Raw genomic sequence first — 19,477 nt, 5'->3', positions numbered from 1 at the left:
TCTTGGGATCACAAGAAGAAACTAAACTTGAACCCTGACCTTAAGAAGCTAACGATTCTTCATAGATATTCGTCTAGGACTCCCTTCTCATTATGAAGGTCCACTGTTCATGTCCCGGAAGGCCTGAATCTTCAGGACGGAAACCTGCCTCCTCGTGTTCTCAGCAGTTATACATATTTTGGACTCGGCCTTTACCTCAAACTGTAATTCCGTGTTATGGGTTGGCTTACAGAGTAGTCCAGGATGGCTCCTTGGTCTCCTTCTGGCAACTCTCCACATCCATGTGGCTGAAGTCTCTTTTTCCTCCTTCCTGCGCTTCCCTAAACTTGTCCTGTTTGAATTCTACTCAATGGTCTGACCACTCACCCAGCTGACCACGGTCACTCTTCTAGAGCAAGGTTCCACAAACTACACCCGAGGTACAGATCGGGTCTGCCAACTGTGTTTTTAGACCAAATGTCCTTGGAAAGCCTCATGCTAAATTGAATGCATATAGTCTGTGGTTGTTTTGCTGACAGAACAGTGAAGATCATACAGTCCACAAAGCCTACAATATTGACTATTCGGCCCTTTACAGAAAAGTTTGCCAACCCCGATCCTTATAACTCCATGAGAAGGTCCTGAATTTAATATGAAAGATTTTCCCACTGCCAGATGAAGTAGCTACACAAAGCAAACCTACAACTCCCCCATTTCAGTAGGTATAGGGCTCTGGTCTGCTCAGTGTTGCTTTATGTAGGTTATCACACTCCCTTCCCTTCCGCCGATCTGTCCTCTGCCTCTGGTAATAATGGGATGATTCTCCCACACCCCACCCCACTCCACCCCCTGTGCCCCAGCCAATCACAATCCTCCCTACAACTTTACTAGAGCTATCAGGAAAGATGCTTCCTTTAAATCCAGGCTTGCAAGCTATGAGGGTGATGAGACCTAAGGCTGACATAACCATCCTTCTCTCCCATGGAAAGAGCCCACCTAACAGGTAACGTAAGCAGAGGCCAAGGAGACAAAACAACAGGACACATAGAGTCCGGATTACCATCTGAATCCCCAAATCGAGTTGTCAGAAGCTAGTTGCACCTCTTACAATTTTTCTTTTTGAACTTGATTGTGACTTAATTATAAATACTGAATTTCCCAGTTATACAAGATAATAAATTGCTATTTCTCTCTAAGTTAATTTTAATTGGGTTTCTGTCATGTGAAACCAAAAGCGTCCAGATGAGTAAAAAAACTGGAACCAGGAATCAAAGATACAAGAGAAAACTTGGGTAGTTGGCAGGTAGGACTGAATGGAAGACAGTAGGAGTCCCTGTAACTGGAGAGCTGGTGGTCCCTGACCTGAATGATCCTTGGTCTGAGCTGGCTGAACTATTACCAGTTGTGCTTCAGGACCTGGATCATTTGTAGACTTTGGACTCAATAGGTACAGACGATGAAAATTGACGACACCCACATCTAAATACAGAAGCATAGTATTTGTATGGCACACGGGTCTAAACAGAAGGGAACACTCTCCGCCATCGGCTCTGCCCATGATGTGGGTATACTGGTGTGCCACTGCCCAACACCTACAGGCTCTCCATAAGGGAAGGCCAGAAGGTGCAATGGAAAGGTGCACATTCAAGGACTCGGACTCCATAGGTTGATGACTTTGGTCTCCTACTCAGTTTTCAAGGGAATTATATCACCAGAGCAATTTAGTCACTATTTAATCTCTAAACCATGGTTCCCAAACCATGGCCCCAACACACCCTGAGTACTGTAGAGAATTCACAGTGGAACCATGGGATATTTAAAATTTTTCAGGAAATAGCGGTACTAAACATCTGTCAGACACCACACTGACAGGTAGTCCACAGTTTTAACATGCGATTATGCTACATTCTTTTCAATGATGTCATATGTCTGCAAAGCAGGTGCTTATATTTTTGGGAGGTGCTGTGACAAAAAGCACAAATATCAATATGTAACAAGAACTGAAGGTGATGGTGTCCAGTGTGATTCTAAGGTCTGGAACGGTGTGCAGTTTCCAACAGAAACACATGTCCCCTTAGCAAGTAATTGTGATTACTTACAAATGAAATTAAAATATTTTTTTAAATTGCAGGATTATTTCTTCAGATTGCTACTAAGTTATTAAGACAGAAATTCTCAAGCTGTTTTTACCTAGCTTTTTAGTTAATTGGACTGTTAGGTATTTCTTTTGGCTCAGAGATGCTATGAATAAATTACTAAGATGCTAAGGGTGCTGTTAAGGAGCAAGTTTGGGACCTCTGCACTAAGGCAATCCCCAGGACCCCAAACCTTCACCAATAGGAGCAGGGCTGGTCAAGTCGTGCAGCCTCCAGAAGGAGCAGCCTGCCCCACGTTCCACTCCTGTGTAGCCATGGAGGACCACAGAGAAGGTAGAACCTTTCAAAGGGCAGAGCCAAGGGCAGCTCCAGTGGCTGGCTCACGCACCCGCCCCCCCCCCACACCCAACAGCCTCACTTTCCAGGAAGGTACCATGTACAGCTGACTTGTGAACAACATGGGTGTGAACTGCACTGGTCCACTTCCATGCAGACTGTTTTCAATAAATACTGTAGAATGTATTTTCTCTCATCATTTTCTTTTCTTCAGCTTACTTTATTATGTGAATACAGTATATAATGTATATAACATACAAAACACATGTTAATCCACTGTTTGTTATTGGCAAAGCTTCCTGTCAATAGCAGGCTATTAGTAGCTCACTTTGTGGGGAGACAAAAGCTACGTGTGGATTTCCGACTGTGCGTGGGCCTGCGCCCCTAACCAGTGTTGTTCACGGGTCAACTGCATGTGATGGACTCATGGTGATGCCTGCTCACTTCCCTTTCTCCCCCTTTTCAAGTGAGAGTTTTTAAAGTGGTTAATCAAAAATATTCTTTTCCATAATATATTAAGCACATTAGGAAGATAACACTTACCATTTAGATACAGACTGCTGACCTGTGGTAAGCCACATCCAGACTTGACAAAGAAGAATGCATACTATCCAGAGCCCCTGGACGAGAAAACGGATGACCTAACTAGAAGGCACTTGAGCTTGACTTGCTTTGCATACACATGGATTGGCTGTACTATGTTGGCGGAGGAGGATTACGGAAGAAATTCTACCTACGGAAAAAGAGACCGTGTAAGTGCACAAGTGTGTGCATGTGCTGGGCCTTCAAGGGGTGGAGTGTTCCAGGACCAGGCTTTTCTCCATTGGGAAACTGCCTCTTCCACACTGCATGCTATTGGGATGGGGCTTCCTGTGTCTTCTTGCTCTCTGGTCACAAGAATGCACACACACACATTTGAGTTCCTCCACCAGATGTGGCACACGGACACTGGGGAAGAGAAAGTCGCTCTCTTCTCTCTACGATTACAAGGACCATATTAGAAGGACTCTTGACACCACACTGAGAGAATCTACATGGGGATGAAGCTATGCAGAGGCTGGCAGAGGAGAGACATAAAGACAGAATTCTGATATTATCATTGAACCCACCCTCCTGGATTTAGCCAAGCTTGGATTTCTATCACTGAGCTAAAACTTCCCTTTTGTGCTTACAGAAGTTTGAGCTAGGTTTCTGTCACTTGTTATTCAAAGAGTTCTAACTAATAGAATCATCACTAATACATCTTCTTGGGAAAACAAATAAAACTGGGCTGGAATATCAAGGTAGAGAAAATCAAGGGACTACAAGCTTAGCTTTTCTGCAGGCGAAGGAAAGGGTAGTGTTTAGGTCAGTATTTTCACGAGGGTTCCAAGCATACTTGGTTATGTGCATTCAGGAACCAGTGCCTGTAACTCATAGGTACATTTTACCTCTGTGTGGCTATACAATCCTCCTTAAGCACGTAATTCCCTAGATCTTCTTGAAGAGAAAATTAAAACCATTTCCCACCATTTGTCTTCCTGGTCAGAAAGCAAGGCCAAGGGTTTTTAAGAACTGGTGTTAACAGTTCTGTGACTGGAGTACGGATGAAATCACCCTTCAGGGGATGATTTCATTTATGTCCTTTCTGGGTACATCTGAAAGCAAACCCAGCCTCCAGAGGGAGGGAAATCCACACACACACAGAGATTGATGAGTCTTTGTTTACTGAAGCCTTTATAAGCTGATTGGCAGGGTCAAGTGGCCACTGTTTAGAGGGTGACAAGCTCTGTTAATTGGCTCTTTACCAGGCAAAATGGCACATGAGAGTTTTTCTAGTGAGCCTGTTCCGGTCTGCCCTTCTTACCAGCCTAAACTTCTCTAGTGTGAGTCCCTAGAACTGCCACGCTGGGAATGTGCAACTAAAAGCCCCCCGGCCCTTTGGGGACTCAGCCTCCAATCCTGGTAAATCTCCAAGTGCAATGTTACTCAGGGATGACAGAGGCACTAAAGACAGACCTTATTACAGCATAACCTTTTGGCTGAAACGAGTATTCATCACTTTTGATGTACCCCCTACAAAATACTCTAAACTCTTTTCTGGCAGGTTTTGCCATGTATTCCAGATGATTTCAAATATATATATATATATATATATATATATATATAATTTTTTTTCGTTCTTCTGCCTCCCCCCAACCCCCAACTCCAGTTCAAGCCGTTGTCTCTGAGTCTAGTTGTGTAGGACACAGCTCCCTGGCCCATGCTGGTATCATGAGCCTTGCGCTCCCCCCAGCTCAGGCAGTCAGTAGTTGGTCGTCTGCCAGCTGCTCATGCTGGCCACCAGCCGCTCCTGGTAGCACAGCAGCCCCCAGCGTCCCACGGCAGCTCACACCGACCTCTGGCTGCTCAAAGCAGCCCAGCTCCAGGGAGAACCATTGTTCACAACCCTAACTGTAGAGGGCGCAGCTCACTGGCTCATGTGGGAATCGAACCTGTGACCTCAGCATTAGGAAAACGGCGCTCCACCACCTGAGCCACCCAGCCGGCCCTAGAAATATTTTTACAAAGCAAACACCTGCTTCTATTCCCTGCTTCTGCTCTCAGTTGTCCAGTGATTGGAGATTAGTGCTCTGGTTTCCATGTGAGATAAAGATTAGAGACTACACCCAAGGAAATATGAAACAATGTCTATTAGCAGAAATGTGAAGTGTGTAACAAGGTCCACAGGCCTTTGGAGAGGGAAAAGCAAGCTCTTGCTCATGGACCTGAGCCTGGAGGAACAGGGCGCTGACCAGAAATGCATACATAGTGAAAGGGGTGTGTTACGGGCTGAATCGTGTGTCTCCCCAACCCCACCCCAATTCATATGTTGAAGTCTTAACCCCCAGTATCTGAGAATGTGACTGTATTTGGAGATAGGGTCTTTAAAGAGGTCATTAAGTTAAAATGAAGTCACTTGGGTGTACCCTAGCCAAATGCGATGAGTGTCCTTATAAGACAAGATCAGGATACACACACACAGGGAAGATTGTGGGAGGACACAGGAAGAAAATGGTCACCTCCAAGCCAAGGAAAGAGGCTTCAGAAGAAACTTACTCTACTGCCACCTTGATCTTGGACTTCTAGCCTCCGGAACTATGAGGAAATACATTTCTGTTATTTAGGCCACCCCACCCATGGTACTTTGTAATGGCAGCCTGAGCAAACAAATGTAGGGTGCAACCAAAAACTGACTTAGAATGATGGTGCTGTGAGCTTGCCCTCTGAGCCTCAGTCACAGAATGCAACTACCTTTCACTGTTCCCCAATGTAGCTGGATCTTTTCCTAGGGCTTTAGCATACATTTTCTTGATATCATGTCATCCAACTATGTCTAGTCATGCTGCTTTATACGGATCTTAATAAATCTGTCTTCCTCTTTTGTGTCTTCACCTGCTAAACATGTGTAGAAATTTGTCAAGCCTTCTGTTAGTTACTTATCCAAGCTACTCATATTTCTCTCTTTAAAGTTCACCATGTAAGTCCCTTTCTTTAATCTGTAAATTTAAATTGCTAATGTGCTACTTGTCTAGCTGTTCTTTATAAAGTGGCATTTGGGGGTGTTTATCTTTTCAACTCAGAAGAAGTGAAGGGACTGATTGTTGAATTCTTGTTTCTGGCTGCATTCTGAGCTCTGCTGAGGCTATGAGCTGGCTTAGGGGAAGTCAATACACAAGGGTTCTATATTTGGAGGGGCTTTATATAGGGGAATGGAAATGTCCTTTGTGGTCCCGAATATGTGTCAGAGCACAATTCACGCTCAATTCATGTCCTTAGGTCAACACAAAAGACAGAGAGGGCCAAGGGATGAAAATAATTCCTTGGGTTAGTAAGTATCTCCATGGAGACCAGAAAATGCATGATCTTTATAGAGACCCTCAAAATCTCTCCTGAAATTACAGTAGTATATGATCTGTTGGAATTATAAATTGAGGATGGAGGGAAGTGACAAAAGGGAGAGGATGAAAGGATAATCCTCTTCTTTCCTTAGTGGAACTATACACATTGTGACTCTAAATTTAATCAATTGTGGTACTGTAAAATTCTGAAGTTAAGATTCTGGGAGACCACGTCCCGAGGATAGGATGAGAGGCATCTGAGAACCTAGTATTTATACGCCCAGCACTGAACCAGATGCTGACATGTGTTTGGCATTCAAAAAATGTGCTAATGTATGAATGGATTCAATGAGCAATTGGGCAGGATCGCATCATGGGCTCAGGCCCTGTCCATCATCTGTGTTCTGTTAAAACAAAGGGAGAAGGCCACTGTCTGCGGAATACTGGGAAATATCTGCCTATGACTGTGCGGAACAGTAACTCCTATTTTGCTTCTCTTTCAAGGACAATGATGCTCAATTGTATAAATATGGTCAAAGGAGGAAATGAAGTTCACTTGTGGTGAGGAGATAAGCCGGGTACAGGGAAATAGACCAGTTAAAGAATGCAAGTAATTGTGTCCAGATGAATTATGTATCCTACTGTAACATACCTGTTCTTAGCCTTACTAGTCTCTGGAGGTGAAAAAGGATTTGGAATACTTTTGATACGCAGGGTATTGTGGTCCAATGCCCCACTATGGCTTATTTGTTGCAAACTGGCCCACTACAAAACAGGCCCCTGTGTTTTTTGTGTTTCCTACGGTAATGCCTCAGCTTAGTGCCCAAACATTTCTGTCCACTCGTCCTATTTCTTCCTTCTTATCTTGCTATCACGTTATTGCTCTGATTGCTGATCCTAAGGAGAGACCTCTTAGCATGATGGTCTCTAATGGTTGACCACTGACTGAAACAATCATCTTTAATTCCAGAAAAAGCTACTGCTAAATCTTGGTGTATATACTTTCAGGTTTTTCTGTTTACAAATATATACATAAAATTATACATACATGTAAATGATATATATGTTAAATATAACTTCATATACATGAAGTAGCTTGAGATCAGACTATAATAGTTTTGTACTCTGCATTTTGTTTCTAACAATACAAAATGAAAATATTTTCCATTTTACTAAATGTTGAAATACATCATTTTTTACTGACTACGTGGTACTCACTGTATGAATATACTATCATTTACTTAATATCTATTAGACTTTTAATGTGTTCCCAGTTTTCCCATGATTATAAATATCACTGAACTGCATCTTTTTATATCCATTCTTATGCATGTCTTGGTTGTTTCTAAATATTAATAGAATTCCTGGGTTGAAGATTATGAACATTTTTAAGATTTATGCTCTTGCTTGTTTTACTGTTCATCTCTTTATGTACCCATTTTTTTTAGGTACACAAAATTTACAAAAGATGGTGAATCCTAGGTATCAGGATTCATGCTTTTCCTTTTTTTTTTTTTAAGGAGGGCACAGCTCACAGTGGCCCATGTGGGGATAGAACTGGCAACCTTGGTGTTATTAGCACCAACCTCTAACCAACTGAGCTAACCGGCCACCCCCATGCTTTTTTTTCACTTTGCATTTGCCACCTTCTCTTCCCAATACTTGGGGGCGGTAGGGCTTTACAACTCAGTGCAGTTAGTGTACCAGTGACAACGGTAAAGCTATCTGAAGGTATCCTGGAGAATCCCAAGGAAAAACACGTGTATCGTGTATTCCCAAAGGGAAAGCAGGGAGTACATTTTAGCACCCCCCTCCTTGTCTAATCCAGAGCACAGAGAGAACTGAAAGTCTCTCAATACAATGACACCTCAGAGAATAAACACTCCTTACCTCGGTGGAGAACTTTTAGAATTTCCTCCAGTAGTGTGTGAACTCTTGGGGGCTCATTTTTGTATGTCCAACCTCACACAGTGATGGTGCAACATGGCTTTCATTCAGGGGCATGAATGAGGTGCCAGGATCCCAACAACCTGAGGTACAGCAGATCACTTCAGTGGCTACCACTGTCATTGTAAATAAAATACTTTCTGGAGGCAGCAGACTCGTTCCTTCTTTCTTTCCTCTGTAGTTGGAGACTAAAAGGTGGAGACAGAAGTGGTGCCCAGAGCGGACCTGGGGCTTTTGGAGGCAGCAGAGAGGGAGAGGGCTGGGGTAAGTCTAGACACGGTTTCCTTCTATTGTCTTCCCTTCCTCCTTGCCCCTCCCTCCCTCCCCTGCATTTCCCTTCTCATGGTGGACGCTGCAGCCTGGAACCTGAGCCCGGAGATGGTGGGATTGAGCCCCCTCGCTTCTTAGCTAAGTTTACAGCGCCTAGTATTGCAAGCGGGGCTGTTTTCAAGCAGCAAAAGCACTCAGAATGAACAGCTCTCGGCCTCTCCCCTCGGTTTCCTCCTCGGGTTGGCTGGAAACTTCACGGAGACACCGAAGAAACTCCGCCCTGGTAGTTCTGAGCTGACCACCGGCTGAGGCCCCGCTGGGCATTCTCCCTCCCGAAGTCTCCCAGCCCCAGACTATGCCCTCGGGGAGGTAGCCTGGAGCCCGTTTCCTGGGGGCAGAAGGAAAAGGGTGGGCTCGCTTGGAGGGCAGGAGGAAGATGGTAGAGTCAGAGCTGGTGCTCACCGCTCCCTCGCCGTCCAGACCCCCTTAGGACTCCCACCAGGCCCAGGCGTGGGGGTGGGGGTGGGCACACAGCCAATTCCTGGGTCCCACCCGGTTCCCTCTTTCCCACGCCGGGAGGCCGCTCAGGCTGAGGCCCCCTCCCCGCTCATAGCCGCCAACTGGGGGCAAAGGGCAGCGCGCAACAACACTCGGATCCCCGCCCGCCCCGGCAGGCGGCGGCTGCGGCCTAGGGCAGCTGGCGACCGCGAGCCTCCTCCCCCTCCCGGAAGCGCGGGGCGGGGTCCCCGGCCGGGCCGCGGGGGCGGGCGCGGGGGCCGGGCCGGGGCGGGGCGCGCTCGGCGCTCGCGGGCTGGGCTGGCTGTGCGCGCCCACTCCGACTCCAGGCCTCCGGCTCTAGCCTAGCGGCGGCGACGGCGGCGGCGGCATCGGCATCGGCAGCCTCAGCCTCAGCCTCAGCCTCAGCCTCAGCAGCAGCAGCAGCAGCAGCAGCAGCAGCAGCAGCAGCTATTCGCGGCGAGGCCCTGCGCCCCTCGCAGCCCCTTCCCGGCGCTGTGCATGGAGACGCCGCCCGCCGCCGGCTGCTGAGCCACCATCCGGCCCGGGACCTGCGGGGGCTGGGGTGGCCTCGGGCTCCGACTCGGGCTTGGCCGGCCGCCCTCGTCGCCCGAGGGCTGCGCTTGGCCCGCGGGCCTCGTCGCCCGCGCGAATCGCCGCGGCCCGGCCGTCCCGTCCCAGGAATTAGCCGTCCTGACCGCCATGGCTCACTCCCCGGTGCAGTCGGGCCTGCCCGGCATGCAGGTAAGCAGCAGCCGGGCCGCCGAGGGGCGGGAGGGATGCGCGGGCCGGGGCGGAAGCAGAGAACTTGGCGGTGTAAACATGGCCCCCCCCACGCTGCCCCTTCCGGGGTCGCGCCGGCCTCCCGCGTCCGGCTCTCAGTGCCCGGGGCGCCCCTGCCCGGCTCGGCGGTCAGCGTTTCGGGGACGGGGGGCGGCGCGGGGACCTGGGGGCCGCGGCCTGGAGGCGGCCCTCTCCGTCTGGGAGTCGCGGTGGTCAGGGAGGGATGTGGGGGTGCCGGCCGTCTTCTTCCCCGCTCCCCTGTCTCCCCAGCGCCTCCGGAGCTGCAGGCCCAGCGCCGGCCCCAGCCCCGGGGGAGAAGTGATGTGGGGAAATGCCCTTGGAGGCCCCGGCGCGGTCTCTGGGCCCTGCCTGCGCGCGGCGGGTGCTGGAGGCCCCTGTCCCCTCCCTGCGAGCGGGCGGTAAAGTTGAGAGGCGGGAGGGGAGCCCCGGGCGCGTCAGGACTAGTCCTGGGCCCTGCCCGGGTGGAGGAGCCGGGATAGGGTGGAGGGAGGTGCAATTGCCAGCTCCACTTCCAGCGCGCGTTTCCTTCTGGTGCAGACACAGGGGAAAGTGCGAGCCTGTAAACCGTGCAGAAGGACTCCCTGGGACAGCGTGCACTCGAGTGTCCCGAGCCGAGGCTGACCCGCCCGGTCCTGGGACACTAGGCTTTTACTTTGAGAATTGATTGAATCCAGATGAGTTCTTCCCAGTAAACCTTTCCGTTGATACTTTGTGGCATGTTGGCCTACCATTGACTTTTTTGGGGTGGGGAGAAGTTGAATTTCAAATTACATGAAGGCGTTCAAGTTTTTCTGTATCGGGCACCGTTTTTAGCCCTTTGAAAAATAAAACCACCCTGCTTGGCTAATTTGTAATGCGTGTAAGCGCATAAGAGGTGTCAAAATCATTAGGATTAAAAACCTCACGATGCAGTTAGGGTATGTCATTAACGTTCTGCTCTCCCAACTTAGCTAAACGAGTGATCATGAAAACACAACCCCAGTATCTAAGTGGATTAGTTATCCTACAGACAGCCACGGGCTTGTTTTCTCTTCTTGCCTCGCTCTTGAGGGCTGAGAGGAACGGGGCTGGAGGACCTGGCCTTTTAGAAGCCGGGAATCTGTTCCTCTCTTTCGACGCACATCGTTTTCTCTCATTAAAACCATAAAAAGAAAACGATTTCATTGTTTAGGTTTGCAGTACTGAAATATAGGAACATAAAGTTACCAGAATTCTAGCCTCAGTTTTTTTTTTTTTTAAGGAGTAGCAGTTAAAGTTAATACCGAGAGAGCTTGAAGAAAACTGTCCTTGAATCTCATCCAAAGAGTTTTTAAACTCAACGTGCATTTAAAAGCTAAGCTTTTGCTGACCACTAGGTAAAAATCAGATGTGGTTTCTTGGTATTTCCTAAAGTTCCTGCTTTGGTTTGGTTTGAACTGAGATGCAGGAAGGCAGGGTGAACTGGCTGAAAAATGATTTCTGACCAGTAGAGCAAGAAGGCCTTCTTGTAGTGACCAAAAAAATAAAAAAAAATAAAAAAAAAATACGTCTGCTCAATCTTTCCTTTAGACGGACTTTTATGCTGTTTTAATCAGGTTGCAGTCTAGCACAAATGCCTCCCTGAGAGTTTACCACGGAGGTATTCCGCCTTTGTGGAGAGAGCATCAGTTTAAAAAGGTACTTAAAAGCCTCACTAGCTGGTGCCCTGAAGTCAGTATCAGATGGTTACCAGGTACCTTTTTTTGTCCTCACTTTTTTCTTTCTTCAAGAGTGTGGGCCAAAATTCTTAAATCTTGGGAAAAGAAGGTGAATTTCATTTAATAACTTTGCCGCCCAAATACAGTGCATTTACTAGGTAGTGTTACAAAGGAACTGTTTTTATTTTGCTTTCTCAGTATGAAAGCTGATAAATTTTTATTTAGTTGAAAAAACCAAATTTTCATCTTGTTAGAGTTGTAGAGGAGTTGAAGGTGGCTTTTGACAGTCATCCCTATATTTAAGTACATGTATAAACTGTATGATAATTGTTTTTAGTTTGCTATTTGGGAATGAACACCCCCCCCCCCCCCCCCGCACCCCCCAAGAAAAACAACAAGCACGTTTATTTCCTACTTTGAATTAGCAGCTGCTACTGCCCAGGGAGGCTTTTCCTCAGTGTTGTTGGGGATTAAATTAAAGGCACACCCGCCTTGGCCTGTTCTCTAGGATAAAACAGGAGAACTACTAACCCTTCTGTGCTCTGTCCTGATACATCTCACATCCCTCTCTTTTTTCTCTCTTATCTCCTGACCAGGGCTTATAAGGAGCTGGGTTAAAAGTTTTAGGAAGACAGTACAGTGAATTCAGGCAGCCTAGGCAAAGATGCCTACAAAATAAGCCTGAATGAGAGAACATTTTAGTGTAAACATAAGTTTTCAGTGTCTTGCAAATCATTTCTATGCCTCTTGTTTCTTACTTGTTACCATTTGAGGCATAGTTATTATATGCGATTTTCTAGATTTGGGAATCAACTAAAGACTAATTGAACTGACCAAGGTGAGATGGGGCAAATTTGTGACTTGAAACCAGGTCTTTCTTGCCTTCAAGACCATACTCACCATGCTGTATTACTACTTTTACAAAAATTAATATTCATTTCATTCCAACTTGGGTGTGGTGAAGAAACGAGAAATACGAGATTGGTATTTTATTCAGTCAGCAGTCATTGACCACTTCATGTGGCAGGTCCTGGCTGAGGGGTTGATGACTAAATCTGTTTTTAATGTTTAATGAAGGGTGCCAGGGTGCCTTTCTTTTTTACTTCCCACACCCCAGCTTCATATTAGCATAGGGGGAAAAAATAGAAATCGTGAACTGAATGTAGTAACTACGAATAGACATAAAGAAATTAGGTTGTTGTGTAGATTTAACCACTCCCTGTCCTTCATTGGATATTTGGTGTTTCACTCAATTCAGATTAAAAGAAAATAAAGCTTCAGTTGGAGGCAAGAGCACTGATCACGGCATAGTTTTTACAAGTTGAAATTTGAGAAGAATTATATTTTGGTTTATACATTTCTCACAGAATTTTGTCGGTCACTTTTGAACTTTTCTGGACTATGACCCATGTAAGAGATACATTTTACATCAAGACCGGAAACAGAAATTTTGGAAGATAGTCCTGATCCTTAATACTTGTGAAGTACTGTTATGTGATATATTTTAAGAAAAAGGAGCGGGTTGCAACACTAAATTGATTTCACAGCTGAGTGATTTGACCCAAGTTTGAAAAGTACTGATTAGCTGTGTCACATGTGTAGTGAAACCTGAGTTAAGTTAGCATGTTTTGAGAATGTCATAAATTTAAGATATTCTCATATTTGAAAGTACAGACAATTTATAGGAACAGCGAGAGAACTTAAAATTTCTACTGGTTAGCATTATCCTTCCTTTGCGCTAGCTGCTTGGAGAAACCCTTGCCTGAGAAGTCCCCTGTGTGGGGATACAGTGCAAGACGGTAATGGCCAGTTGGGATGCTTTGGGAGCTTTTCTCAAGTGCTCTTGCTTACCCTGCTGCAGCCTGTGTGCTCTGCAAAATCTGGGAAATGAAGGCAACAGACAGTTGCATTTAATTGTGGCTTAAGTGCTCTTGTCCCTTTTTTTCCTCTTTAGTGTCACATTTCCATAGTTTTTTTCCTGTTTCCATGGAAGAGACCTTCCCATGTTCAGTCTGTTACCATTTGCACCCAGGGCAAAGGTGGGTGTATCACAATTGTGGACCTTTCGAGTATTTGTGAGAATTAGATTGTGAAAGCACCTTGAGGGAAATGCTGAGCTGTAGGACGTGGCCTGGTGTCTCAGCACATTGAACTAGATGAGGAGCCTGCATTCAGGCAGCATATTCGTCTGCAGAGTGTGGTGCCAGCAGCCATGGGAGACGGAGGTGAGAACCTCCTGCGGGCCTGTCCCCAGGAAGGCCCAGCCTCGTGAGGGCCAATCCACATGAAGGACAGTGGGGCGCAGACAGCAGAGGTGTTGTATGGTGTTGAGAGCCGGGGGTGAGGGAACTGCATGGACCCAGGGAAAGGGGGCCTGGTTCCTGGCTGCAGTAGGGCAGGGTTGAGTGTTCTGTACTCAGGAACCCTGCTTTCTCAGTTGTGGGTGGTAGGTAGGAGAAGGTAGAGGGAGCTGGGTTCTGGGGAGTGCTGGGTGCTGGCTTGAAAGGCAGTGGCATGACGGGGGTGAGGTGAGGTTAACCTCAGGCAGTGAGAGCTCAGCAGAGAAGCCTGAGTGGTTGGAGCTGCTGGTGTCAGCAGGGTGGCCAGGGTGGACTTTTTCACAAGGTGGATTTAAACCTTGGTCATTTGAACTGTCAGTGAACATTTTACTCTTTTATTTACTCTGTCCCACCCCCCCTCTTATTTTGACCCTTTCTGCTGTTTTATGCTGAAGAATAAGTAAAGGCACATTTTTCTGTTAGTTTCTTAAAAAAGATACCTATTTCAATAATACTTCATATTCCCTCTTTTCCTGTGTTACCAAAACTTAACAGGGTTAAGAACATATTTGCTTAAAAGTGTATATTTTGGGGGGAGGGTCGTCGGAAGATTTTAAAAAATTAAAATGAAAAAATATAACGTAGAGGTGTCCAGGATGTTTTGTTTCTGAACGTTCCTGATAGTATTTCACATAGAACCAAGTGAGCGTCAAGTAGCAATTGGTCAGATTCGATTTTTCTAGGCAGCTAATGTAGCAACAGTCTTCCAGCAGAGAGTAGTTAGGGGTAAGTGGCAGTCATCACCACTGCTTTCTTGTTCGTTTTTGTAATTTTTGTTCTCATCTTTGAGGTACGGCTCTGATGCGTGTAGCTGAGCTGGCTCCTTTGATGCAGGTGGACACTGCTCTTCAGTTGAAGACTATTTTTCTAGGACCTTAGTTCAATATGCAGTGAGTAGTTACTGAAGAAATGAGCCCCTTGGTAGTTGTTGCTTCTCCCTAGTGCGTTTTTACAGTCATGCTAAAGCCAGAGTCCAGGAGTCTGGTGATCTCTTGAGAAACATGCTACTTTACTCTCTATTTGGGTGATTTCTCCCAGTGATTCAGAGTTGCCTGCTTGGAAACTTGGTACCTGCAGGAAATGGACCGCACCCAGCCAACCCTCTTGTGGCTTTTTTTCTGCTTTAGCTGAGCATGGTTATCATTAATGGAATCTTGTGGCAGGAAGGAGTTTGTGCAGGAAATAGAAGTTGCACTGTTATCCCTCTATTGCTGCTTAGAGTCAATCGCTGTCATTGGGCCAGTCATTTCCCATAATTCATGTTTTTGCATTGCAATGTATTTAAAAACTCTTAGTGCCAGATATTTTGGGAAAAAGAAAAACATGCCTATTGCAACACCTGGCTCCTGAGGGTGACTATGGAATTTCCTAATCCTAAAAGGCTCCCTGGTTTCCAAGGTTGAGATTAGAGAAAAATAAAACAAGATGTACCTTTGTTTGCTACAAAGTATAAAACATCTCAAGTTGTGGGTTACAAAGGCAGTCTATTTAGAGACCTTTCATTATATTCTCATGAGGGTTCTTGGTCAGCAAAAGGAACCTTATCTGGTCAGCAGCCTATTGGTATCTGAATAAATTGTGGCAACATCTCAAGTTTTATGTTATTACCAAATATGTAGCTGGTGTTTATCATCCTATTATTTTCAATCTCTTCGTGTTTTTAAAAAAGATTTTAGGCCCTAAAATTTGAAAGACCAGAAAGACCCAAATCCTTTTTAAAAATTTTAATTATTTAGGATTTTTGTTTAGTTTTTATAAAGAAATTATATGTTTTAAAGAGTCAGATGGCTTCTTGTAAGGTTTGGAAAGATGGCAGTTACTTGCCTCTTGCCTCCATTTCTTCCTCCCCAAAGGCAGTCCCTTTGATCTCTCTTAGTTGATTGTTGTGTTTACTTCTTTGTTTATAAAGAACATTTAAAAAATTGCTGCTACTTTCTCCCCCTCGTTTCTGGCATTATCTGTGAAGATGAGGATTTCTCTTGTTGCCTCATTCTCTGACATGTTACCTTCCTTCCCTCTCCCTAGTGTCGTTACATTGTAACTTTGGTTAGATCAGCCTGTACATTAATTGACTGTAAATAGTCCTTGTAAACTAGTAAACCAGGATTAACTTTTGAAATTCTTTTGGGGGAGTTGTTTTTTGGTAATGTATTTAGTTCAGGCTGCTACAACAAAGTAGCATAGACTGCGTGGCTTAAACAATAAACTTTTATTTCTCACAGTCTGGACGCTAAGAAGCCCAAGATGAAGCTGAGGACAGACAGATTCTGGGGTACTTCCTAGACCCAGTCTCAGTGGCATAAGGGGCAAGGGAGCTCTCTGGGGTCGGTCTCGTTTATAAAATCACTGATCCCAAACCTGAGGACTCGTGATCTAATCACTTCCCAAAGGCCGTCCCCCCAAACCATGGCATTAGGGGTTGTGTCTCACATAGGAATTTTGGGGGGCACACACATTCAGTCTATCGTAACACTTACTCAACCCCAAACTCACCCCAGTTGTTGAAACCGTCTCTGAGAAAGTTCCGGGAGAACTGACAGGCTATTTGTTTCACCTTCCTGCAGAAGTCTTCCCCTGAGACTCCAACCTGCCTGGCCTAGCCTGGTAGGCTTCCACACTGTGTGCACCTTTGGCTGCTTTTGCCTTTGTCCCCGGGATTCTCTGCTGATCTCTGCTGGGTGGCCTGTTTTCCGTGTCACCGTCATCCTTTGTTGGTTTACACCCTTGTGTTGGTGGAACATGTCTTCCTGTGAAAAAGGTACACAGGAGATAGGGTTTTTTTTTGAGGCCTTTGGCTATTTGAAAATGTCTTTATTTTCACCTTTCCCCTTGATTGATAGTTGGGCATGGTGTATAGTCATAGGGTAGAAGTTATTTTCCTCCAGAATTCTGAAGGCATTGCTTCACTGTGTTTTACCTTTCAGTGTTGCAGTGCCGGGGGATTCGGTGTACACAAGCTGTTTTGTTCTTCCTGAATTTAGCAGGATCTGAATTTTCACAGTGACATCTTGGTGTGGGTCTATTTTCATTTTTTTGTGGCAGATACTTTGTAGGCCCTTTTAATTTGGCAACGCAGGTCTTCTTGATGAATTGTTTCTTGGATTCCCATTCCTCTTCTTTGTTCTCTTTTGCGTAAGCTATTGGGATGTTGGGCTTTCTGCGCTGGTCTTCAAGTGTTCTTACCCTTTAAAACCTACTTTCCATCTCTGCTTTTTTTTTTTTTACTTGGCTTTCTGGGATTATCTCAACATTACCCTCCAGCGCTCTAATAAGTATTTCATTTCTGCTTTTGCTTTGTAAATTCTAAGAGCTCTTTTTTGGTTCTCTGAATGCTCCTTTATTTTAGTGTCCTTTTCTGGTTGCAGTTGACATACCTGCTCTTATGTCCCTGACTATGATAGTTGCAGTTATGTTGTGTTTTTTTAATCCTCAGTAGATTCTCTTCCTCCACCCTCCCCCCCTTTTTTGTTGGTTTGGTCTCTGTTTTTGTGGTGGAGGCCACCTTCGGATGCCACTGAGGTCAGAGTGGGGGACCACCACGCTGGTTGGAAAGCTGAGTCCTTGCGTGGGGCTTTTTTAACCATGGTGATGTCAGGTGCTTCTACTGGACAGAGCAGTTGAGTGGCTTATGTCAGTTTCTTTTAGCTTTTTATACTTTTTGCCTCCTGGGGGAGCCTTCCCTGGAGCTTTCTGACCCTGGTCCAGCCTGGTGGTTGTCCACACTTGGCACACCCCTCAGGCTGATGCCTGCTTTCTTCTGTGGCCTGAGCCTCATGCCCACCTGAGTGCTGGATGGACGGAAAGGACAGAGTGTGGGCACAGCGTCTTGCGTAGTGTCACTGTGCTCTAGAAACCCTCTGTTTTCCTTTCCAGGGAATATGGTTTCAGTTGTTTCCTGAAAGGAGCCACAAGGCAGTTGGCCGTCTGCTAGGAATGGTGGGCAAGGCAGTCGGGGGTCTGACGGCTTCTTTAGCTCCTCACTGGAGGCGCCCCCTCCCGCAGGTGCCTGTGCCACCGGTTACTGTGATTGGGGATTTGGCGCTGTGGATGGGGTCCATTCTCTGTGTTCTTCACCTCGCGTTAGCATTTGTTTTCTCCTCCCCCTCGGTTTTTCTTCCCACCACCCACTTTCCAGCTCCATTGCTCTTGGTCTTTTCTTCCCTCCTGGTATGTGGAGGGTTAGTCTTTTTTTTTTTTTTTAAATTTCCTTTAGTAATGGTTTTAGTGGGATTTCAGGATTGACTAAAATTGATGCTTATGCTCATGGTGATCTCCACCTGGAAGGTCACTGTCCTTCAGTTTATAGATGAATGAACAGAATGAATAGAATTTGAATTCCCAGGTCAGGCAGGACTGCTTGGGGTCTGAGTCAGAGGAAGGACTTGTGAGCCTCTGTTCCCCTTCGCCACTTGATCTTGCCTTCTGTTTCTTCTCTGTAAGTAAAGGCAACGTACACATGTGCTTGTCTTTCCACCTCTGCTGGTCAGTGACCTCCACCTCCCTAAGTTGAACTGAGAACCTGCTTTTCTCCATTCTGCCTCATTTTCTGGTGCCAACTTCCAGTGGGCACAGAACCATTTCAGGGAGCCCTCTTTGGAGAAACATGTGCTTAAGTTGATTGATGTTTTAAGGGCGCAGCCCATGATCCAGAATTGAGTGTCTGCTGCTTTGGAGTGTGGTCAGCGTCAGTCCTGGCCGCACGTCTGCTGGTCGGCACAGGGCTGGGGCTCAGATGCACAGCACATGCTGACCAGCTGGCCGGGTGGGTTCAGGAGCACGTGTGACGGAGCAGCTTCGCCGCGTGTCGGAGGGTTGTGGACTCCGCAGTGGAGAGCGGGGCGCAGTGCGGCTCCGTAAACGTGTGGCATTGGTGGGTAGTCACTCAAGGGTGTGGATGTAAACAGGGAGAGCTGCCCTTTGGGATACTGCCTTAAAATGATTTCCTACTTAAGGGCAAAGGACTTTTTTGGGGTAGACATTTATAGTAAGAAACTGCTGCGTGAAAATGAGAAGTAATCCGGAACTTGGGGACTAGGTATTTTAGGCACAGTTTTGTAGAACTTGAAAACCATGTTCCATGTGGTGAATGCCAAGCTGTTAAACTGCTACCTAACACCGGATGGACTGTGCACCTGCTGAAGAAAATGTTGTCCGAACTTTCCTTACAATGCACTTTCATTGCACTAAACATTTCTTGAGACGGAATTTATAAAGGAAAAGATATGTAAGTACAGAGAATTACTCATTTCCTTAGCAGTTCCCATCAGTAGGTGGGTTTCCTTTTTCCTTTTTCACTGTGTTACCTGAAGAGATAAGTGGAAAGGTAAACAGTGCCTTTGGCTGTGCTGTATCGACGTCGGTCAAGACAATGAAAAGTGGTTGACCTTAGTGGGAGATGTGCAGGGAGGCAACCGAATTGTACTGCATTCCTCTTAAAGGGCCGGGCTCCGGTAGGCTGCTTACGCCTGTCGCTAATCCTGTGCCTCTACCAGGAAGGGCTGGGCTGGTCACTAGTTTTACAGGTGACAAAACTGAGGCTTGGGAAACGACTTGGGTCCCTCAGCTAGAAAACAGTCCAGCTGGGATTTCAGCCCTAAATTTTAGTGGAAGCATTTGTGTCCTTCTTTACACCAGAATGCCTCCTACCTTGCATT

At 46.2% G+C, this 19,477-nt stretch overlaps 1 protein-coding gene and 1 long non-coding RNA gene across 2 annotated transcripts in view; one reads left to right on the top strand and one right to left on the bottom strand.

The window, feature by feature from the left end:
* LOC117021481 (uncharacterized) overlaps positions 1 to 8,489 on the bottom strand; it is a 36,850-nt gene extending 28,361 nt beyond the window's left edge. The window contains exons 1-2 of the long non-coding RNA XR_004422865.1: positions 8,162 to 8,489; positions 2,955 to 3,144 (exon numbers count right to left, since the gene is read on the bottom strand). This is a non-coding gene — a long non-coding RNA (uncharacterized LOC117021481). The remainder of the gene's footprint in view (positions 1 to 2,954; positions 3,145 to 8,161) is intronic.
* A 901-nt stretch (positions 8,490 to 9,390) lies between these two features.
* Positions 9,391 to 19,477, top strand: part of STK24 (serine/threonine kinase 24) — a 102,779-nt gene continuing 92,692 nt past the window's right edge. Inside the window, exon 1 of the mRNA XM_033104461.1 lies at positions 9,391 to 9,748. Within this exon, the coding sequence (XP_032960352.1) occupies positions 9,707 to 9,748 (42 nt within the window). The 5' untranslated portion in view covers positions 9,391 to 9,706. The remainder of the gene's footprint in view (positions 9,749 to 19,477) is intronic.

Source organism: Rhinolophus ferrumequinum, chromosome 4 (genome assembly GCF_004115265.2).
Source record: "Rhinolophus ferrumequinum isolate MPI-CBG mRhiFer1 chromosome 4, mRhiFer1_v1.p, whole genome shotgun sequence".
NCBI classification, from domain to species: domain Eukaryota; kingdom Metazoa; phylum Chordata; class Mammalia; order Chiroptera; family Rhinolophidae; genus Rhinolophus; species Rhinolophus ferrumequinum.
Note: the sequence above shows the minus strand (reverse complement) of the source record. Positions and strands in the feature narration are given on the sequence as shown.